This window comes from Bufo bufo, chromosome 1 (assembly GCF_905171765.1).
Source record: "Bufo bufo chromosome 1, aBufBuf1.1, whole genome shotgun sequence".
In the NCBI taxonomy this organism is placed as follows: Eukaryota; Metazoa; Chordata; class Amphibia; order Anura; family Bufonidae; genus Bufo; species Bufo bufo.
Window position 1 is genome coordinate 188820395 of NC_053389.1, and position 24410 is coordinate 188844804.

The 24410-nt window shown below is 42.9% G+C and overlaps 1 protein-coding gene across 4 annotated transcripts in view; it reads right to left on the minus strand.

Annotated features, from left to right (window-relative positions):
* LOC121002211 (testicular acid phosphatase homolog) overlaps positions 1–24410 on the minus strand; it is a 114444-nt gene that overhangs the window by 4475 nt on the left and 85559 nt on the right. For all 4 annotated transcript variants that reach the window (XM_040433578.1, XM_040433572.1, XM_040433585.1 and 1 more), the window contains 7 exons: positions 19173–19325; positions 16908–17006; positions 16235–16321; positions 13749–13881; positions 10957–11039; positions 8930–9036; positions 6455–6627 (listed from right to left, as the gene is read on the minus strand). In XM_040433578.1, the coding sequence (XP_040289512.1) occupies positions 6455–6627; positions 8930–9036; positions 10957–11039; positions 13749–13881; positions 16235–16321; positions 16908–17006; positions 19173–19325 (835 nt within the window). The remainder of the gene's footprint in view (positions 1–6454; positions 6628–8929; positions 9037–10956; positions 11040–13748; positions 13882–16234; positions 16322–16907; positions 17007–19172; positions 19326–24410) is intronic.

Genomic DNA, 24410 nt, shown 5'->3' on the forward strand with positions numbered 1-24410 from the left:
TCTGATATCCAAAGAGTGGAGAGATCCTTAAAGGAAAACAGATGTAACAAACTCCTTTAAAAGAAAATATCCTCTTGCTAATGGCAATCATCTTTACATGTATTGAATGTGCTAATGCTCATCATTGGTAACATTCTGGTGCATCTGGTAGCCTGGGTCACATGGCTTGTTATAGGTGGGGCTCGCAGCCTCCTCCTCCATCCCATTGTATTAGTTATCTTACTATGGAGGCATATAGGAGCTTGGCTGTGAGTTGGTCCTTAGCACCTATTAGACTGTGTTCACACACCATAGGTAGTTTAGGGCTAGGACCCATGCCACACTGAGTTACCTTGACTGGGTGCGCAGGGCTCCAATATGACTGGAATATATTGGCTAAAGTCTCAGCTTTTAACATCAGCGTGAGGGTCCAGCCCAGGCATCCTCAAACTGCAGCCCTCCAGCTGTACTACAACTACAACTCCCAGCATGCCCGAACAGCCTACAGGTATCAGCCTACAGCAGGGCATTGTGGGAGTTGTATTTTTACAACAGCTGGAGGGGCGCAGTTTGAGGATGCCTGGTCTAGCCAGTATGGTCAGTCGCATATTATTGTGGTGCACCTTTTTTCAGTGATTTATGTGCTCTTACAAGATCCAATGGACAAGAAATCAGATAGTTTATAAAAATAAAAAAAAAGCCTGGGAGACAAATACGGCTATGCTGTGCCCTAGTATTGCTTCTACCTGTACAGCCAGAACACTGTCTGTCTGGCTTAATCAGTTAGAGGACCACATAGCTGGGGGTACCCCAAGGGAAGAAATCTTAGCCTCCTTGTCTATGTTAAAAAAAAGCTTAAAATTTTTTAGCCGACGCGTCTGCTGACTTAGTAAAATTTTCCGCCAGGTCAGCCGCTCTGTCTAATGCGGCTCGTAGAGCAATCTGGCTTCGGTCATGGTTGGGTGACGCGAGTTCAAAAAGCCATCTGTGCTCAATCCTCTGTGAGGGAAATAGATTGTTGGCTCAGGGTTAGATGATATCCTAGAGAAGGCCTCTGATAAGAAAAAAAGATTCCCTTTGGAAAACCGTTATTTTCATCAAAGGCGATCCTTTCAGAACCAGAAAAGAACAAGACTGGGTCAAAAGAAGAAAGAAGGATCAAGGAAGTGGACGCCTTCTAGGGGCAGAGGAAGAGGATTCTTATTTAATCCCGAGAGATCCTCCCGTCCCACCCAATGACTCCACAGGTCAGGTAGGAGGCAGGTTAACAGGCTTCACCTCAGCCTGGGAACCAATAGGAGCCTCCCCATGGGTATTAACTACCCTAAAAGAAGGTTTAAGACTGGAAGTTTTTATCTCCTCCTCCAGATCAATTTATAATAAACAAAAAAACTGTCTCAAAAACAAAGACAGTCATGTTTAGAATCAGAAATACAGTCCTGATCAAAAGTTTAAGACCACTTGAAAAATGGCAAAAATTCATATTTAGCATGGCTGGATCTTAACAAGGTTCCAAGTAGAGCTTCAACATGCAACAAGAAGAAATGGGAGTGAGACAAAACATTTTTTGAGCATTAAATTTAATGAAAACAACAAATGAACTGAAAATTTAGGACCACACCTCCAAAAAAAACGAAACCCCCCCCAAAAGAGAAATCCAACTTCTAAACATGAACTCAGTAATGAGTAGCTCCGCCGTTATTGTTGATCACTTCTAAAATTCGTTTCGGCATGCTTGATGCAAGCATTTCCATGAGGTGAGTGGGAACATTTCTCCAAGTGGTGAAGACGGCCGCACGAAAGCCATCTACTGTCTGGAACTGTTGTCCATTTTTGTAAACTTCCCTTGCCATCCATCCCCAAAGGTTCTCAATTGGATTTAGATCAGGGGAACACGCAGGATGGGCCAAAAGAGTGATGTTATTCTCCTGGAAGAAGTCCCTTGTCCTGCGGCCATTGTGTACTGTAGCATTGTCCTGTTGAAAAACCCAGTCGTTACCACACAGACGAGGGCCCTCAGTCATGAGGAATGCTCTCTGCAACATCGGGACATAGCCAGCGGCCGTTTGACGCCCCTGCACTTCCTGAAGCTCCATTGTTCCACTGAAGGAAAAAGCACCGCAGACCATTATGGCGCCCCCTCCACTGTGGCATGTAGAAAACATCTCAGGTGGGATCTGCTTGTCATGCCAGTAACGTTGTAAACCATCAGGACCATCAAGGTTAAATTTTTTCTCATCAGAGAATAAAACTTTCTTCCACCTTTGAATGTCCCATGTTTGGTGCTCTCTTGCAAAGTCCAAATGAGCAGTTCTGTGGCGTTCAAGGAGACAACGTTTTTTTGTTTTTGAAGCCCTACAGTCTCAGATGCCGTCTGATCGTTATGGGGCTGCAATCAGCACCAGTAAGGGCCTTAATTTGGGTCGAGGATCGTCCAGTGTCTTGACGGACAGCCAATTGGATCCTCTGGCTCAGTGCTGGTGAAATCTTTTTGGGTCTTCCACTTGACTTTTTTGTTCCATAACCCTCAGGATCATTTAAGAAATTCCAAATGACTGTCTTACTGCGTCCCACCTCAGCAGCGATGGAATATCATGACTGTCTTAGGCCTTCTGACAGCTGCAATCCCGTCGGTCAGATGGGCTCAAAGTCATAGAAGGGTTCTTCAGGCTTTCCTCTTATCCTCCTGGGACGGAAAAAATTCAGCTCTAGAAAAGCGTATTTACATTCCCAATGCCGTAAAGAAGTCCCTGATGTGGTGGAGAATGGGGGAAAACTTGCAGTGGGGGTTCATTGGCGACAGGGGAGACCAATTATAATAACCACAGGCGCCAGCAGTTCAGGATGGGGGGGTCATGCCAAGGGAAAGATAGTCCAAGGTAGATGGGGAGCAGACATGTTATAGGCTTCTTCCAATTTAAAAGAACTCACTTCCATCTACAAGGTCATTACTTACCTTCACACGCCCTCATCTCCAAAACACATAAAGGTGTTATCAGACAACACCACAGCGGTTGCTTATCTAAACAGGCAGGAGGGACAGGAAGGCAATCTCTGGGGTCAGTGTCTCGCAACATTTTTCTTTGGGCAGAAAAAAATCTAATATCTTTAACTGCAGTCCATGTCAAGGGAGAAGACAATATAGTAGCCGACTTCCTCAGCCGCAGAACTTTGAAGGAAGGAGAATGGTCCCTAAATTCAAATATTCCAGGTGATCTGCGAAAAATGGGGAATACCAGACCTAGATCTATTCGCCACAAGGGTCAACAGACAGACCAGGAGATTTTGCTCCCTCTCCCGTCAGGATCAGCCTTTATGGGTAGATGCTCTATCCCAGCCATGGCCGAAGATGCTCCTTTATGCGTTCCCTCCCTTCAGTTTGATTCCAAGAGCTCTGATGAAGGTAGAGGAGGATGGGGATCAAGTAGTTTTCATTGCTCCATTTTGGCCAAGAGGGTCTTGGTTCCCCCTGCTGCTCCAGCTGTCTGCGGGAATATTTTGGACCTGGCCTTCGATCCCGGATCTTCTCCATCAAGGTCTGGTATTTCATCCAAAGATAAGCCAGCTCAACCTGACGGCCTGGCGACTGAACGCCTCGCCTTGAAGAAGAAAGGGTTGTCGGATGATGTCATTGTCACTTTAATGTTGAGTCACAAGCCTATTACATCCAAAATCTTTTTAAGAACTTGGAACGCTTTTTCATCCTTCTCAAATAATAGCCTTTATCCAGACATCCCTCAGATTCTTGGTTTCTTACAGGCAGGATTGGATAAAGGTCTTAGGCCCGCTACATTCAAAGTACAGATATCGGTTTTAAGTGCTTTTCTAGATAGAAAGTTGGCAGACTCCTTATTTAACGTTTTTTAAAGGGGGCTACGAGAAGGTTGCCTACTATCCGTTTATTCATTCCACCCTGGGACCCAAACTTGGTCCTCTCAGCCTTGATGGAACCTTTATTTAAACCAGTGGATCGGATTCCTTTGAAACTATTCGCCTACAAAACTGTTTTTCTAGTAGCAATAACAACTGCAAGAAGGATTGGAGAAATCCAGGCGTTTTCCTGCAAGCCTCCATATCTTACGGTCCTGGATGATCGTATAATTCTCAGGCATTGTCCTTCTTTCCCAAGGTTGTCTCCAGGTTTTATTGTGAACCTTCCTTTTGTCCATTTCCAACTACTGAAAGAGATATAAAATTCCACAACCTGGATGTTAGAAGAAGCGTGTTATTTTACCTGGATGCCACAAACCGTTTCAGACAAGCGGATCAGCTCTTCCTCCAATACCAAGGTCCTAACAAGGGAATGGTGGCCAGCAAGTCATCTATAGCAAGATGGATCAGGAATGTTATTTCCTTAGCCTGTGTCCAGAAGAATCTCCATCCCCCTGCCGGAATAAGAGCTTACTCAACTAGGGCTGTGTCATCCTCCTGGGCAGAGTCTGCTTCAGTTTCTGTAGACCAGATCTGTAGAGCAGCTACGTGGGCAAGCCCTATGACTTTTTTCAATCATTACAAACTAGATATTCTTAAGAACCAGGACTTGTCTTTTAGTCGTAGAATCCTTTCTGCTGTTGTCCCTCCCTAGAGTTGATTACTCTGTTAATCTTCCTGTAAGTGCCGTTGTGGAGGCGCCGGGGAAAAGGGTTAATTACTCTGACCGGTAATTGGTTTTTCCAATAGCCTCCACAACAGCACTGGGTTTTTCCCTCCCTTTTTTTCTATTTCCGTTTTTTGTCAAATGATGTAATTTGATGTTTAATACATTTATTTATTCTTGCATCACTTCCGTGTCCTCTCTTATTGACTGAATAGGTAAGGGGAGGAGGCCTTTTAAATCATGTGCTCCTGCGTTGTTTCCTGTCCTGGGCGCGGGGACACCCTCCTGTAAGTGCCGTTGTGGAGGCTATTGGAAAAACCAATTGCCCGTAAGAGTAATTAACCCTTTAAAGTGTCTCTCCCTAATGTTCCATGAAACATGGATGGTATATGGTCTATAATGGGTGTGATGGATCCATGAACATGGACAAAATAGAGCATACATCCATGCTAAAAAAAACCAGACCCATGGACTGTTGTAAACTGATGTGTGAATACACACATTTAAAATAGGTGTGTGAATGAGGCTTAATTCTGGTGTTCATTACAAAATGTTTATTTATTTTTTTAGCTGCACAATTTATTTGTATTTTTATCTATAAAGAGGTCAATGTGGCAAAATCAGCAGAAAAAAATGCTAGCGCATACTGTGATTTCAAAAGAAACTGCATTGACCCAAAAATGCACCTCAAGGTTGAAAAATGCTACTAAAAAAGACTTTTATCCAGGGTTAATTTCCCACAGCCTTCCATGCAGCATTTGAGGCTGGTGTTTTTGCCTAAATGCTTCAGCAAAAGCCAGCTCCCAAGAACCGCACACCCCTAAAATGCCAGAAAAAGTATCACTAGCCTTAGGCTGCTTCTGCATAAACATTTTTGCTGGTGGTTTTCTGTGATTTTGAGTTCAATATGCCAGATGTAGCTGAAGGTCTATGGGAAATATGAAACTCAGGACACTTTTTTTGTCTTCTCAAAAACTCGGCATGCTCTTGGTGTTTTTCACATCTCTATAGGGGAAAAACTACAAGAAAATGCTAGTGGTTATTCAGACAAAATTCATCTGTGTGAAGACCCTTGAGGTAGAGCTTTTATATTTCAGTGAAAACTATGTGGGGTGATAATCCATCATATTTCTGGAACAGATGGGGCATGCTGTGAAAATCTGTAGGGGATTTTTCTTAAAACCCTGTTCACTTATATTGTACTGTGCTTTGTGAGGTTTCACTGTGGGGTCTGCAACTTATATCTAGAATTAAATACTAAACTTTATTCCTTCTGGAAATTTGTGGATTTGCAGCAGGTGTCACTATTTTCCTGTCACCAAGGCATGTGTGTTGACAATCTTAGGGCTCGTGCACATGACCGTGTGGCGGCACAGGCACTGACCGCGGGGCTGCCGCATGCGGATCACGAACCAATACACTTAAAAGGGGTCCGCGCTGCAAAAAAGTAGTGCATGCATTACTTTTTTGCGGTGCGAAGGCACAGACAGAAGACCCACGGAAGCACTCCGCAGTGCTTCCGTGGGCTACTGATCCGTGCCTCCATTCTGCACTGCATCTCCCGGATTGCTGACCCTTTCAAGTGAATGGGTCAGCATCCATGATGCGCAGTGCACACGGCCGGTGCCCGTGTATTGCGGACCTGCTGTTTGCTGGGGTCACAATACGCCCATGCAACGGCCGTGTGCATGACCCCTTATGTTGTCTAATCAGTGGTGACAGCGTTGGGGACATTATTACTGATTACTTCATGGGGCCCTTTCAGCTATACTAAAACAGATCTAGCAATTCTGAAATAGTTTGAAGGCGATATTTTGTGTCGTCCTCTGTTATTCCTCCTGGAAATTTATAAGTATCTGTTCAGCTTGATTCAATTACCTGATTTTTGTTCCTTCTGGATTTGGCATTCCTTCCTCCAGTCCTGTGGGATAACTGGTGCCATAAGCTGAGAGAAGTTCTGCAATGGGCACGGAGAAGTACATCCTGGCAACACTAACTGGTATGGATCTGTATTTGACTCGTTCCGATAGTACATTCCAACACTGTAAGTGCTAGGAGAAAATACAGTACGTTACTTTTTTTTTTTCTTAATTCACATCACAGTGAATACATTCAACTCATACCCACCCTTTATCAGTAGACCATGCTAAAGCCAGCCATAAGTGTACAGCCTTTGTGATAAAAGGAACCTGGCGTTTATGGTTAACCCTTTAGATGTCTAAATGTTGAAAACCTGGAAGCATGCAATCGGGGAAGCTGTTCCTTCGCTCTGATGTGCTGGGTCTCTCTGAAGAGACCCAGCGTATCAGAGCTGTAGTTCCTATGGAGACCTGTGAGGTTCCATAGGATAATGGCAAATGGAGCTTTCATTGTTGTTCTATTGAACTATAATGTAAGCTAAAAGCGAGCTGACAATAGCATACTCTGGCTCCATAGGAGGGCATCAAGTTTAAAAAATATCTAAAAATTTAAATCACTCTCCCTTTCCCCAGAATTAAAATAAATAAAAAACAAATATAGGCATTGCTGTGTACCAAAATGTCTCAACTAGTAAAATATTTACTACATATGGTGAATAGTGTAACGGAAAAAAAAGAAAAAGAAGATTTGCCATTTCTTCATGACCTATCTATCTAAAAAAAAAAAAAAGGCACACGCTCCAAAATCAATAAAAACTACAGATCATTCTGCAATAAATGTGTCCCCAAACAGATCTGTAGACATAACTATTAAAAAAAAATTATGGGGGGGGGGGCGGGTCAGAATATGTATTAAAAACACAAGAAAAATAGGAAGGCAGGGAGGAAAAAAAAACCTGTAAAAATGAAAAATCCTCTGGGACTCAAGGGGTTAAGGGTTGTGTAGCACAACAACAAAAGCTGACCTGAAGAAAGGTGGGTATGTGTGGGGAAGGAAGAGTACATTTTGCAATTATTCCCTTGGCGCCCAAATTAGTTAAATGTCCCCTTTAAACTACTTTGTGTTGTAGACATTTACAGCGATATCATTATGTGCATTATGAAAGTACTGTGACATCACTGTGTGCTCTCTGCCTTTACTATAATATTACTTTCTGCATTATCTTTCTATTCTGACATCACAATGTGTATTATTTCTATGCTGTTACAGAAATGAGTGTATTGTTTTTAAAATTGGACATTGATGTTACTTTGTCTTTGTTCTACAGCATCACTGTGTACATTATTCCTATATTGTGACATTGTGATCATTATTATAGCTCTGAAATGACTGTTATCCCTGTACTGTGACATGACAGTTTACATTATCCCACTACTGTGTCGTCAAGGTGTTCATTAAAGGGGTTGTGTCACTTCAGCAAATGGCATTTATTATGTAGAGGGAGTTAATATAAGCCACTTACTAATGTATTGTGATTCTCAATATTGCCTCCTTTGCTGGCTGGATTCATTTTTCCATCACATTACACATTGCTCGTTTCCATTGTTACGACCACCCTGCAATCCATCAGCGGAAGCCGTGCTTGCACACTATAGATTAAAGCCTGTGTGCTCCCACAGCCCCGGCCACCAGAGAGGCCGACTCTTTTTCCTACAGTGTGCAAGCACGACCACCGCTGATGGATTTCAGGCTGGTCACAACCATGGAAACGAACAGTGTATAATGTGATATAAAAATCAATCCAGCCAGCAAAGGAAGCAATATTGATAGTCGCAATGCATTAGTAAGTGCCTTGTATTAACTTTCTCTACATGATAAATCATATTTGCTGAAGTGAGACAACCCCTTTAAGCTTCTACAGTGACATCACAGTGTGTAATAATCCTGTATAGTGACATCATTGTGAGGATTATCTTTGTACTGTGACATAATTTTGTGAAGTATCTCTTGTAGAACAAAAGAAGAAAGTGCTTCATAGCCAAGATTGTCAAGGACTAGACTAGTAAACAAGGGTTTGATGTTTTGATTTTTTTGGGGGGGCAGAGAGTGATCCTTTTCCCAAGAAGTTTATGGGAAAGATTTATTAAACTGGTGTAAAGTAGAACTGGCTTAGGTGCCCATAGCAACCAATCAGATTCCACCTTTCATTTTCCTAAGGAGCTGTGAAAAATGATAGGTGGAATCTGATTGGTTGCTATGGGCAACTAAGCCAGTTGTACTTTACACCAGTTTGATAAATTTCCCCCCATGCTTGTACTTCATGTAGTACCAGGGCCACTATGAAAAGCAAATGGTAGGAGACAGCACCTGTATTGTAGATGTTTCTATTGCTGCAGTTGCGTCTTTACCCAGATGACCATACCCTGCATGTTGGCCGAGTTGAAATGTACTAATTGCCATTTTCTTCAAAATAAGATGCATTTTGCGACTTACCCATCACTTTCCTTGTAGAATTCAAATATGTGACAAGAAGCATATGGTGGATGAATTCCAGTATAAACGCCCAGTGCCACTTGTAGAGCTATGATGGTGGTGTCATGCTTAAAATAAAAGTCCTTGTATTAGTATTCCAGAACTAAGCAGTATCAACAGTCAACAGTTTTTTTTCTTTCAGGGGTTTAGCACAACGTGTGTTAAATGCCTTGCTTGGAAGGGTGTTTGATAAAGCGCCATCCGTGATGCATTAATTGACTACGTTGGCCGATTGCTATCTTCTAATGGATGAAACATGACTGCAGAAGGCAACAATTAAAAAGGTGACTGTGGTCAAATAAATGACTTTTCATCATGCACCCATCCAAACTGAAAACTTGTATTTGTTTTAGTATTGGGTCTATACCCAAGCTTATAATACGGAAAACCCCTTTAATATCATATTTTATTTTTTATCTAAAGAAAGTTAATGTCCCCTCCCTTCATCTGATTAAGGTTGAAAATATTACCGGACCAACGCTCAGCTTCCCTGCGCTCCCCACTGTAATTAGATTGCGGGCACTTCTTGGATCACATGCTGTACAATCGGCACATGATCCTAGCCTGGTTACAACCCCCCACGATCTATGCGGGTTGCACCTGCGCAGTTAGGATTGGGCACTGACTGCTCACAGCACCTGAAGCTGCCAGGCGCAGGTTGTAACCGGCCTAGGATCATGTACGGCACGTGATCCAGCAAGTTCCCACAACGTAATTAGACCAGGGAGCTGAGCATTGGCCCAGTAGGAATATTTTCAATCTGAATCACATGAAGAGGGAGCCTTTAAAAAATTGCAGGAAACCCCCTAAAAACCTAAAGAGAAAGACCACATGGCTGCTCTAGGGCCCTTAGTTAACCTCCACCACCAGCTGTGGTGAAACTACGACTCCCAGCATGCTGCATTCATTTCTATGGAGTAATGAGAACTGCTTGCATCTTGGGAGTCATAGTTTTATCGCAGCTGGAGTGCCGGAGGTTAGCCATCACAGCCTTAGAGAGGGGCCAATACATGGTTGGTTCAATCCCTCCTGCCAATGGTGATGAGAACTGGTACAGGACTGCATTGATGGCAAACAAGGGCTAGGGAAATTGGCTCAAGGGTCAGGAAAAAGGTGCAAAGGGAGGAACAGAAAATACTCCCTTGAATCCTGGGTGGTAAACCCAGCTCATCTTTGCTAGGAGGTGCCCATCCTTTCCAAGTACGCTACAGGTTAAAAGCGCTCCATGTTGCTGGGATGTTCTGATGTTGACCTGTCCCTGCTGTAATATCGCATGCTACAAGTGATGCCATACCAAGGATTCCTTGGGGTTATGGCCAATGAATACTCATTCAAACATTTACAGCAGCCAATAGTATGATATCGGCAAGCACTAAATGTCCTAGGTGTCCACTAGATGAGACCATATGTAGCGGTTTCTTTCTATAGCATGCCCTGACAATGATTAGTGAATCTGCAGATTGTGTTGCAGAAAATTTCCATGACTGGAAATCAGATCCTTTTCTTCTGCATGAGGCCTCGTTCACATTTTTACATCTGCGTTTCATTGTTTTTTTTGCCCTCCGTATGTCATCCACATTCCACAGACAGACTGCTCAGCTAAAAGTTAATTTCCAAAGCATCTCCTATCAGTGGTCAGTGAAATACGGACCAAGCACGGATGCCATGTGTTTTGTGTCCGTGTTTTTTCACGAACCCATAGACTATAAAGGGATTGTTTGGTCTATTTCAGGGACCAAAGTAGTGTATTTCACTGTGATTTTTTTATTTTTTTTGCCGACCTACGGTCAGTAAAAAAAATACTATGTGAACAGACACATTAAAATCTATGGGTGCATGTGCTGTCCATACAACAAACGTCAGTGAAAAGGACCCGCCCCGGGTGCCAAACACCTTAGGCATGCCACTGGCTGTATGTCCGATGCAGGGACATTATAAGTATGATGTTATTTAGTGACATCTGTAGTGTACGTTCTGCTATGACTTACCGCTGAGTACATCACCATTTTTTGTGGTGGAGATGTCTTAATGGCTTCTGTGAAATTCTGAAGCACAGCATCCACAAGAATCCCTTAAGAAAATGAATAATGACAATTTATGAAATCAAAGGGCAATTTCTGTAATAAGGATTAAAGGGGTTGTCTGTCTGTGTTTATTTTAAAGGATCAGAATGGCATAAAAATCTCATACTTTCCTGATATATCCCACCGTACAGCTCCCATTCCAGTGCTTCCTGCCTCCCCCCTGGTTTCTACTTCCTGGTCCTCCTGACACAGGACATGACCACAGCGATCACCCGCCATAACCTAAGGGTCCATTAGCACGTCCGTAGAATGTGTCCGCACCCGTTCCGCAATTATCCGTAACGGGTGCGGACCCATTCATTCTCTATGGGGCAGGAACTTTATTCTCCATGGCCCTGAACTTCCGGTCCGCGGCTCCAGAAAAAAATAGAACATGTCCTATCCTTGTCTGCAATTGCGGACAAGAATAGGCAGTTGTATGGGAGTCCCGGCCAGGTGTATTGCGGATCCGGACGTGTGAATGGACCCTAAGATTGGCTGAGCAGTCATTGGGGAAGATTTATCAAACTGGTGTAAAGTAGAACTGGCCTAGTTGCCCATAGCAATCAATCAGATTCCACCTTTCATTTTTTACAGCTCCTTTGGAAAATTAAAGTTGGAATCTGATTGGTTGCTATGGGCAGTTCTACTTTATACCAGTTTGATAAAAAAAAACTCCCCCATTGTTCTGTGTGTTGAGAGGGACTCTAGGGAGTAGAATGCGTCAGAGTGGTGAGGAGAGTATCACTTCTATTATTTTATTATGCCATTTTGATCCTTTAAAAAGAAATATAGGCCTGGCAACCCCTTTAAACCTCCCATCATGCCGGGCCAGATAAATATCCAAATATTTCCTAGCAGGACTTATAATCACTTCAAGCAATAACCAAGCTTAATATAAGTATTACAGTAATCTTTTGTTCATCCCTTGTAATTTAGTTGATTATGTAGCAGCCACTGTGAACAATCAGGCTAGGGCTACGCGGCGACATGTGTCGCGCACAACTACATTGTGACGTGTTGTACGACATTTATGTTGCAGAAAAGTCGCACAACATTTTTTATAATGATAGTTAATGGTGTCATGTCGCACTGTGATATACTGCAACTGCTACTCGACAGTTGCACAAAAATCCATCTTGGATGGATTTTGTGTAACTGTCCCGTTGCAGTCGTAGCATGCTGCAGTGTAACACCATTGACTATCATAAAAAATGTTGTGCGACTTTTCTGCGACGCATGTCGCCATATAGCCCTAGCCTAGCCTCAGAGCAGCTTTGTTAATTACGGAGAATGAAAAGCTCAGCAGCCTAATAAAACAGGAGATGGTAGTGCGGAGCAGCTATGAAACTGCAGTTACAGACAAGTTCTCTAGTGGACTAAAGTTAAATAGTAGTTAAACAGCCAGCATTGGAGAGGATAACTGTCAAGAATACTGGGAGTTGTAGTGTGATAACTAGGGGTTAGCGAAACAAGTTTCGGATCAAACCTGTCTCCGTACAGCATTAGGGTCCATTCACACGTCTGCAAATGGGTCCGCATCCGTTCCGCAATATCGGGAATAGGTGCGGACCCATTAATTCTCAATGGGGCAGGAATCGATGCAGAGAGCACACTATGTGCTCTCCACATCCCCATTTCCGGAGCGCGGCCCCGAACTTCCAAGCCGCGGCTCCGGAAAAAAAAAAGAATAGGCAGTTCTATGGGGGGTGCCGGCCGGGTGTATTGCGGATCCGCAATACACCACGGACGTGTGAATGGACCCTTTAAATGTATGTGCTTCGCAAAGGCAAAATTCAGTTTAAAACCGGAATCTGAAGTCTGCTTTGGTACCGGCTGGTACCTTGGTACCGAAGCCGACTTCGGATCCCAGTTTTTAAATGTTTTTCAAGTTGTAGAATCGAAGGCCGAAGTTATTCACCGAAGTCTCTCATGACTTCGGACTTAAATTTTCTCTCGAAGAAGAAGAAGCACATACATACAGGTCACCGTACAGCATTAAATCAAAGTTGGGGAATGAATGGATCTTTCTGAAGCTCGAATCGCTCACCCCTAGTCCTAAGAGCTGTGGGTTGCAGAACACTGCTCTGCCTTCTACTCTGCTGCTTTTTGATCCTTGAGATGTAACAAACTGAGTAAGGCCTCATGCACACGAACGTTGTTTTGGTTCGCATCCGAGCCGCAGTTTTTGCGGCTCGCATGCAAACCCATTCACTTCAATGGGGCCGGTGTGCTGTCCGGATCTGTTGCTCCGTTCTGTGGTCCGCTAAAAAAAATATAACCTGTTCTATTCTTGTCCATTTTGCAGACAAGAATAGGCAGTTATATTAATGGCTGTCCATGCCGTTCCGCAAATTGCGTAACGCACACGGACGCCATCCGTGTTTTGCGGACCGCAAAACACACAACGGTTGTGTGCATGAGGCCTAAGGCTACGTTCACATGTCCGTTTAGGAGATCCAGTTCCCTGATCCGGCACATGTCAGCCGGACAAAAAACCTTTGCATGCAATGGGGGTCTGGTGGTGAAGTAGAGGATCCAGCAAAGTCAAATCCTGTGAGATACCCTAACGGAGATGGGAATGAGGCCCAAAAAGTGTATAATTAAGAGGTCAGCTATAGATTTGCCTGTGTATGAGACATGATTATAGGCACTACTCGTAAGATGAATATACTAGATAACCACTAGGTGTCAATAAGATATTAAAGGGCACCTACCTCCAGTGAGGCGAGACTTCTCTTTAGATTTGTGGAGTGTTGTGTGTGCTTTAATTTCAAAAGCGGTGATCTCTTCCAATGTTTTCAACACATCTGGTGTGGCCCAGGCTGGTAGACTGAAGTTGTGAGACTTCTGCAACCCAGAACTTTATATATAACCTTTTATAGCAAGAGACTAAGGGGGTCATTTAATAACCTGGTGTAAAGTAGAACTGGCTTAGTTGCCCATAGAAACCAATCAGATTCCTCCTTTCATTTTCGACAGCTCCTTTGGAAAAATGAAAGGTGGAATCTGATTGGTTGCTATGGCCAACTAAGCCAGTTCTACTTTACACCAGTTTGATAAATGACCCCCTAAGGGTGCATTTACCCCAACAGATTATCTGACCAAATTTCTGTCCAATCAGACCAATATTTGTACCTGCGCTCCCTGGACTTTGTGTGGCTGTCATGGCCCATAACAGGTAGGAACTAGTGTTAGGGACCACTCCATAGAGGCGACCTTGACGTGGTGAGTGGCTTATTACGCTTTGGCCAAAATGTACACCAATGCCTCATTCAACATCCAGCATAGAGGCAGGTTGCAGAGTGCGATTGCATTTGTGTTTTTGCGTTTGTATCTGTATTTCGCCATAGCAATGTGCACCTGCATACAGGGTTGTGCTGGCTGAACCCCCCACATTTTTTTCTTAATAGTTGTAATCTGTTGGTGTAAATGCACCCTAACTAATGGTCGGGAAGCGTTCCTTCCTGACAATCTGCTGATCGCTAACGGAGGAGACTGCAGCATTTAAGACTTTAGAAATATCTCACGGTAAGATAGTATCATATACACAATGGTATTACAGGTAGCGTTAGGATCCTTCATTGTGGTGGTCATACATCATCTATATGATTGTACAGCTGAGGCTACTTTCACACTAGCGTTAATATTTTCCGGTATTGAGATCCGTCATAGGTTCTCAATACCAGAAAAAAAATGCTTCAGTTTTGTCCCCATTCATTGTCAATGCGAACAAAACGTAACTGCATAGAACGGAGTGCTCCAAAATGCATTCCGTTCCCATACCGGAGAGCAAACTGCAGCATGCTGCGATTTGCGTTCTGTCCTGGGATGCGGAGCAAGACTGATCCGTCATGACCCCCAATGCAAGTCAATAGGGGCGGAGCCGTTTTCTCTGACAGAATAGAAAACGTATCCGTCCCCCATTGACTTTCAATGGAGTTCATGACCGATCCGTCTTGGCAATGTTACAGATAATACAACCGGATTCATTCATACCGTATGCAGGTGGTTGTATTATCAGTAACGGAAGCGTTTTTGCGTTTTTGTTGAGCCCTGCCGGATTCAGTAAAAACGCTAGTGTGAAAGTATCATGAAAGCTGTTCCTCCCATACACGTATACACTTGGCCAAGAGGGGTATGAGCCCCACCACACCCCATACCTACTCTGGGAATAAAGAATCTGTCATGTTAGACACACTCCGTACATGATATAGTCACTTAAACCTGTCAAAATCAGCATGTTCAGACGCTTGGATTTTGAGAAAGAGCATCTTGTCCCAAATATAATTTGCCAGTGTCAGTAGTATTAGGCCCCTTTTACACAAGCGAGTTTTCCATAAGGGTACAATGCGTTAATTAAACGCATTGCAACCTCATTAAATCCTGACCCATTCATTTCTATAGGTCTGTGTACATGAGCGTTGTTTTTCCCACATCAGTTCTGCATTATTTGAAAATCGCAGCACGTTCTATATTCTGCGTTTTTCAAGCAGCCCTGGTCCCATAGAAGTGAATGGGGCTTCCGTGAAAAACGCATTGCATCTGGATTCATTCCAGATGCAAAGCGTTTCTTTACTGATGGTTGCTAGGAGATGTTGTTTGTAATTCTACAGGGGTTTTTTTTCAACACGTGTGAAAAACACATTAAAACTGATTGCACTTGCTTGCAAAACCATCAGATCAGTTTCTCCTAAAAAGATCCGGACACAATTTGTGTAAATCTGTGCAAACTATTGGTTAGCTTACTTAAGACTTAATTTCATGCCAGAATTTTGGCACATTTTAGTCCATGCCCCTTTCTAGTGAAGTGACCCCCCCCCCCCCCTTTTCGAGCAAGTAGGAAAAAAGTGTATAAATCTTATCTGCGACAAATTCTAGGTGCAGACAATTTTTTAAATCTGGGCCAGTATTGTCATGAGATTATAAGCGGGCATGGGTTTTGAAGGTTTGGCTGGGTTAATAGGGTTAGGCTCGCATCTGAGAAACTTGCAACTCCGTATATTTGAGGCTCCTGACTCACGGCAAGTCGTTATTGGGGGGAACTAGTTATGGACTAGTCTTGGATTAGTTGTAGTTACTCTTCCTTTCACTAAGGGCAAAGATAGATATCCTGTCTTGTTGGTACCCCCCAACAGTCAATACCGGGGGCACATGACAGTGCTGTGTAGAACGTGTATAGAAAATCCTTAAAACTTCATACCTGACAGAAGAGCGTGTCATATATTCGATGAGGGACTGCTTCATCCACACTATAACCAGTGTAGCTTGCAATGCTTGCAATGAAATCCTAAATAAAGAACATTATGGGATATCACTAGAAAAACCATACAGGTGTCCCACCTCATTAGTAAGTTCCAGGGACATACACAGAAATCATAGGGCCCCATAGCAAAACTTAGAATGGGCCCACCCACCACTGAGAGCTGCGGCAAATGTACTTTTATCTGTGTTAACGCCTGCCATCATTTTGGTACAAAACATGAGATAGGTTACAGCTCTTAATACTCTGCTTTCCTTCACACATTAAATGATAAAATCTTGTCTTCCTGCAAACACCACTAGAGGGAGCTCAGTGCATACAGATGTATACAAATACTACTGAGCTGATTTCCTGAGAGCTTATGTTAGGCTTGTGCTTGGAGTTAACTTAAAGATGTTGAGCTACAGTTTAAAGTATGGAGTGGGAAAAGAACAAGAGATTGACCTGTGATGAGAGGTGAGGTATGTTTTAGCCCCCGTTAGAAAATACAGCTAAGCTATGGTAAGAGGAACGACTATGATAAGGGAACACATGTACGCCATTCTGTGTTTTTGGCACTCTAGTACTGCACCCACACGACGCACTACTAGCACTAGGTTTTAGTAAATCTTACCTTCCATGCATTCATCCTGTTCTTATAATCTGGCAGCTGAATGGTCTCCTTTAATAGTTCATAGAATCGGGGACAATCTTTGAAAGGAAATTTTAGTAGCTATGGAGCAAAGGATACAATCATGACTTGTTATATATCACAAGATTTTCTACATTACAACTCTACAGACTAGATGTGTCTGGTCTAGTAAATTCTTGCATTCCCCATGTAATATTAGTAATAAGGTATCTTTTCTTTGAACTTTCTGTTGTGTTGTTCCTCCTGGAATTGTCTGCATACATTTTAAAACTGGGCGCTACCACTTCTCTTGTAAATGAGACATGTTCTTACACTGTCCTATCAGTGCTGACAACATCAGACTGTGTTTGGGCACACCCTATTGACAAGGGGAATAGTAATGACCAGTTGTTAATTTATTCATACGTTTCCATGAGGAATAACAGAGGAAAAGCATAATGCAAAAGGAATTATTATTTATTAGGGAATATGTGAATTTGACTCAAAATCACTGATCAAACACTGACTCCAATTATTCAGCATGTAATGATCTGGAAATCCTGCATGTGACACATGTCAGATTAGCAGGAATATACCTGATAGTCTGGTATGTGACATCCTTAGCAGCTCAATGGAAGGTCGGCTCTGCTGTGGGTCCTCATTGTCTAACACCAAGCAAATATCCCTGCATCACTGCTAGACGGATTTATCCATATATAGATATGTGTCTAAACGTTCCCATACTCTAGCACAGGATATTGGTGGTACCAAACAGTAGTTTCCACCATTAAAGGGTATCTGTCAGCAGGTTTATGGTGCCCATTCTGAGGACAGTACGAACTGATGACTGAGCCTCTGATTCAAATGAAGGGTCACTTACTTTTTTTAGTTTTTTGTTAAGTCGTTTCCTTAAAGGGGTTATCAGGGAATTGGATATTGATAGCCTATCCTCAGGATAGGTCATTAAGGTACAGTAACTGATTTGTCATTAAAGTAAGTTCTGCTCGAGGCCTGGCCTACAGGCACTGAAACAAAAAATGTGCTTATCTGAGGAACGCAAGGTCACCCATGTTTGCAGGGGTTATTGACAGTACAAGATCATATCTCATAGTATTTTCAGCAATCCATACAGCTAGTAATGTCAAGAGCCACACTTATCAGTTTATCATGGGTGTGTATTTTTTTATGATACATCAATGGAGCAGGTACACTGTTCGGTACTACGTGGCACAAACAGGATTTAAGGAATCATTTTTTTTATACAGTATATTGGATATTTGAACATTTACTGCAGGCCTGGAAACACTCATTACAATGTGTTGATAGAAAGAAGTAGGGAGCCCTTGTAAGACTTGTGAAAGCAGCTGTGGACAAGTGTAAGTAAGAATAAATAACTAATACAATTGGGGTCATTTATCAAACTGGTGTAAAGTAGAACTGGCTTATTTGCCCATAGCAACCAATCAGATTCCACCTTTCATTTTCCAATGGAGCTGTGAAAAATGAGAGGAGGAACCTGATTGGTTGCTATGGGCAAGTAAGACAGTGTTCCTTTACACCAGTTTGATAAATGACCCCAAGTGTAATAAAAAAAAAGAGACTCAAAATCTTATAAAGTTTATATATTAATTAAATCAGCATTCCACTATTGATTGGTTGGGGTCTAACCGCTACCGATAACAAGAATGGAAGTCTTGTCTCCTGTCCTAAGGGTCCATTCACATGACCATATTTTTGATCTGCATCCGATCTGCATTTTTTGAGGATTGGATACAGAGCCATTCATTTCTATTGGGCCAAAAAAGATGCGGACAGCACACCTTGTCCGTTTTGCAGACAATATAATGCATGTGTTACACAGTTAGGGACCTGCGGAAGGAGAAAATGCGGTAAATATCCAAAATCGATTCGCATAAAACTTTGTTCTTATACTGTACGGAGCAGGAGCTCCGTAGAGTATTAGAATGTATTGGCTCCGATGAGCCAAAGTTATTGCTTTGCGAAGTCACGCGAGACTTTGCGCAATAACTTCATAAATTAATTTGTACTGTAAAAAAACATTTCCCGAACTCGGGTTCGGTTCCAAGTGGTACAAAGTTTTATGTTTCATCCGAAGTCGATTTGCTTATCCCTAGTATCAGCTACCAGGATGTGCCAAGTGATTGCTCAGCATGTCATTCCATAATGGCTTCAGAAGTGAAACAGAAAGTCCTTCAGGTATCAATGATGAAATAAAAACATATTCATGCACACATGTACTATTCTTACTCTTTCCTGGGATAGCGGCACTGTATGCACTGGTATTGGCTGCCATGGAATATCTGGGTGCCACCGCTGGGTTCTGTCTGGAGGATACAATCCTGCCAGGATGGCCTGAGCACTCATCAAGGTCCTGTCATAGTCTGTACTGCGCACGTAGATCTGAATGTGAAAAGCACAGGTTAACCGAATTATTCACAGCATTGATTTCTACTATTCACCCCACAATGAATGTCTTACATTTAGGCCCCATGCACACGACCGTTGTTCTGGTCCGCATCCGAGCCGCAGTTTTTGCGGCTCAGGTGCAGACCCATTTACTTCAATAGGGCCACAAAAATGCGGACAGCACTCCGTGTTCTGTCCGTATCCGTTGCTCCGTTACGTAGTCCCGCCACGGACAAAAATAGGCATTTCTACAATGGGCCACCTGTTCCGTTCCGCAAATTTCGGAAGGCACATGGGGACGGCTTCCGTGTTTTGCAAAAAAAAACTGAACGGTCGTATGCATGAGGCCTTATAGTTACACGTCTCTTTTTTTTATGATTTCCAGGTAAACTTGTGGTGGTGGGCTTAAAGGGGTTGCCTCACTTCAGCAAATAGTGTTTATCATGAAGACAAAGTTAATACAAGGCACTTACTAATGCATTGTGATTGTCCATATTGCTTCGTTGTTGGCTTGATCCATTTTATCATCACATTATGCACTGCCCGCTTCTAGGGATTATAACCACCCTGTAATCCAGCAGCAGTGGCTGTGCTTGCACATTATAGGCAAAAGCACTGACTTCTCTGGTGGCCAGGACCGTGGGAGTGCGCATAGGCCGGAACGTTTTCCTATAATGCGCAAGCATGGCCACACCTGCGGGATTACAGTGTGGTCATAATCCCTGGAAATGTGCAGTGTATAATGTGATGATAAAATGAATGTAGCCAGCAAAGGAGGCAATATAGATAATACAATGCATTCGTAAGTGCCTTGTATTAACGTTCTGTACATGATGAATGCCATTTGCTGAAGTGAGACAACCCCTTAACAATGTTATGTACAGCAGGCAATCTGAACTAGCAGATCTGCAGTGCAAAACATAAGGGGTATGGTACAGCAGCAACTCGTCACTGATAGGATAAAAGGTGGATTTTAACTGCAGCAGACAGTACAGATAAGTCACAGCCACTGATGGTCTATGTCTGATAAAGGGGGAGTCCTTTACACCCCAAAACGAATTACAAGGACTTTTTATCCTACTAAGTGTTATATCCAATAAATATACCTTAGAACGATAATGCATTTGGAGGACTGTTTAGGGACCACTGAGGTTCTATCCATTGGAACACAGTCTTCAACTTGTATTACAAGACTAGAATACCCTGAGGGTGATAAATGATCCAAGGAGGGGGTAAGTCAATGTATCATCTACCGCCCCCTAAAGTGAAGTAAGTCGCCCCTTATATTGGTCTGTTAAAGGGGTATTCCAGGATTCTTATAGGTCATCAGTATGAGATCCGAGACTCCCGCTGATCAGCTCTTTTGAGAAGGCATCGGTGCTCCTGTGAATGTCGCAGCCTTCTCCATGCTTACAAAGCACAGCGCCGTACATTGTATTGTGGCTGTGCTTGGTATCGCGCTCAGCCCCATTCACTTCAAAGGAGTTGAACGCGATACCAAGTACGGCGCTGTGTTTGGTAAGCATGGAGAAGGCTTCGACATTCACAGGAGCATCGGTGCCTTCTCAATCGGCAGGGGTCCCGGGTGTCAGACCCCCACTGATCAGATACAGTTGACCTATCCTGAGTATAGGTCATCAGAATCAAAATCCCAGGAAACGTATATATAGCCACCGATCATAGCTGTGCCCTTATGGATCAAAGCTAAAACATATGAGCAAAATGCAGAGAAAGGAAGCACCTCACAGGCAAACATCTGCTTTATATATATTTTTAAAAATACAATTGGACATTTGGTTTATTAAAGGGGTTGTCCAGGATTAGGAAAAGCGCCACCATTGTTCATGGGCTGTGTCTGATATTGCAGAGGTTCGTCATGCAAGTGAATGGGTCTAAAATGCAATACCTGACACAACTCATCAACATATATAGTATTGTTTGGGGGGGAAATAAAGATCCTTTCTGAATGAATAATCTATTGGCTTCTCTGATAGGCCTCGTTCACGCTTCTATGAATCACAAATGTGTGCTGTGTTTTCTCCATGGATAGCACATATACCCATTGATTTGAATGTGTTTTATTACACAGTAATTTTCCACTGACCGTAGATCAGTGGAAAAATCATAGAGACATACACTACTTTGGTCCATGATATGGTCCAAATACGTCCAGTGATTTTTGAGGGTCTGTGAAAAATCACAGACACAACACAGATGGCATCCATGTTCTGTCACTGGTAGGAGATGAGTAGTATCTGTGGAATAAGGGTGACACAAGGAGGGCAGAAAATGGACACATGGACCAAACACAGATCCTTTATGGACTTCTACACAGATGAAACACAGGCGGATTTTCCACAGACGTCAAACAGATCTGGAAATGTGAATGAGACAATAAAGTCCATGGAAGTCATGGAATGAGCCATGTTCTGTGGTTCCAGTCTGGCTGTAGCTCCTTTAGACTTTAGTGGAGAGGGCTGCATTTCATAGGAAAAACATTTAGGGGCACCTTTATTAAGACTGGCGATTTAGATGCTGCCGCCCTCGTCCACGCCGAACGGACACACAGAAATGAATGGGGCTACATCCGATCCGTGTGAACTCCGTGCTGCGGTGGACTTGAATGTGTCTGCGATCTGCAACATATGCAAAAGATAGGACATGTCCTATCTTTTGCAGTGCAGAGGCACAGACCCGAAAGCCCACGGAAGGGCTTCCTAGTTGTTTCTATTTGCTTCCAATCCGTGCCTCCACACCGCAAAAGATAGGACATGTCCCATCTTTTGCCCTGTGTTGCAGATCGCAGACAAATTCAAGTCAATGGGTCCACACCGCAGCACAGAGTGCACACGGCAGGTGCCTGTGTATTGCAGGCTCCTTGGCCATACGGTTGTGTGAATGAGCTCTGAATGAAGTCATGGTAATAGGGGGTCCTACAGATGAAATGTGTTGTACAGTTATAACCCTTTCTGTGGCTATCACACAAGCAGGTTTCTAAGGCCTTGTTCACATGTCAAAAAAAAATGGTCAGTGTTTTGTCCATTGAAAGTTCCATTGTTTGTCCGGGTGTCTGTTTTTTGCCCTCCACGTGACAACTGTTCCAGAGCATATCCAACCAATGGTCAGTGAAAACCACTGACACAACAAAGATGTCATCCGTGTTCTTTCAGTGTTTTTTAGGGACCCATAGATGAATGGGTCATGGATGTAAGCAGTGCATGTCTCTGTTTTTCTGCTCACCCACGGTCAGTGGAAAAACAAGGATGTGTGGATAAACACATTAAGATTGGTGGATGCGTGTGAAGAACACAGCACACGTCTGTGAGTCAGTGACCTGTGAGTAACAATGAAACAGCAGGCAATGGCAGCATCTCCAGATGATTCCTTTATTCTTCGTACTCACAGAATAGTGTACAAAAAGAGCAACAAATGCAACGTTTCGGCCATGAAATAGCCTTTATCAAGCATATCAACAAGTGATAAATCACAAACATATATAGTGCATGTGGCACCTCCCAATGCTTCTAGGAGGCCAATCAGACAAATTACACAACGTCCCAACATTAAAAACCACCAATCCTACAGTGATCCTAATCAAAGACTCATTATTTGCAGTAGTGTTTAATTAAAAGGACGGAAGCCAAGGGAGCGCATCCACCAAATACCTCAATTCACCATCGGCGTGCCTCTGATGCTATTGCGCATGTCGGAGGTGTCATCACAGGGTGCCACATATATCTCCAAGCGCCCAACCGCTCGTCACTCATTACAATCACGTGACCATCCCCTGACTATCACGTTATCCAAATCCAGCCTCTTAAAACACATCAACAAAGAAGCACGTCTACATCACCATGGAGACTCCGCCCTATCATAATAGATGTAAAAATAATATATTCATGCCTTCACAGATATTGCTACTCACTATTTAACATGTCAGTATACTATATCTATGAAGGGCAATGATAAAAAAAAAAAATTTTAAGAATAAAAGCTACCCCGATGGTATGTCAATTGTGAAAACAGGAATCCGGACCGATCTGCCTCGCTCTCCAACTGTGAAAAATAGAAATACTGTACATAAAATTGATTAAAAACATGATAAATCGATGCTCAATACTGTTGAGGACAATAAAAATCAGATATCGTAAATTCACTTACAGTTCCTAGTCTACACCGCTCACATTGAACTCAATATTGAGTCCATATGGATGTAGTGCCCTCATGGTAAAGATCCATTTAAGTTCTTTCTTCCTCAGTATTTTCTCTGTCACCACCTCTTCTCAAAATACCCAGAGTCAATCACACAGAATCTCAATTGATGCACAGAGTGACCACATTGCACAAAGTGTTTAGCCACCGGTTTGTCCAAATTTTCTTCCTGATTGTATTTTTGTGTATGTTTATTCTCTCTCTGATTTCCATAGTTGTCTCACCCATCCGTCCTCCATGAGGTAATATACGTCCTTTTAATTAACACTACTGCAAATAATGAGTCTTTGATTAGGATCACTGTAGGATTGGTGGTTTTTAATGTTGGGACGTTGTGTAATTTGTCTGATTGGCCTCCTAGAAGCATTGGGAGGTGCCACATGCACTATATATGTTTGTGATTTATCACTTGTTGATATGCTTGATAAAGGCTATTTCATGGCCGAAACGTTGCATTTGCTACTCTTTTTGTACACTATTCTGTGAGTACGAAGAATAAAGGAATCTTCTGGAGATGCTGCCATTGCCTGCTGCTTCATTGTTAATCTGTGGACTGCTGTGGATCTGGGGTCGTGGCCTGGCTGTTGCATTCCGGATAGGTCATTTGGCCCGTGGGTGCTGCTTATTATCATATTTATTGACCTTTGAGTAAGTCCTTACGATGCTTTCTAAGTGCTTTCACCAGTCCTAGTTTTTTGGCATCTGCTCCTGCACATTTCCTGTTGCATGTTACCCAAAATAATCATGTGATTCCTCAGATTTCCTATTCAGAAAATGTCTTTTGTGAAATTATACATTATTCATCTGTAGACTGAACCTGACCAAACCAGTTTACTGAAGCTAAATGTAAGTGTGGTTTCAGATTTT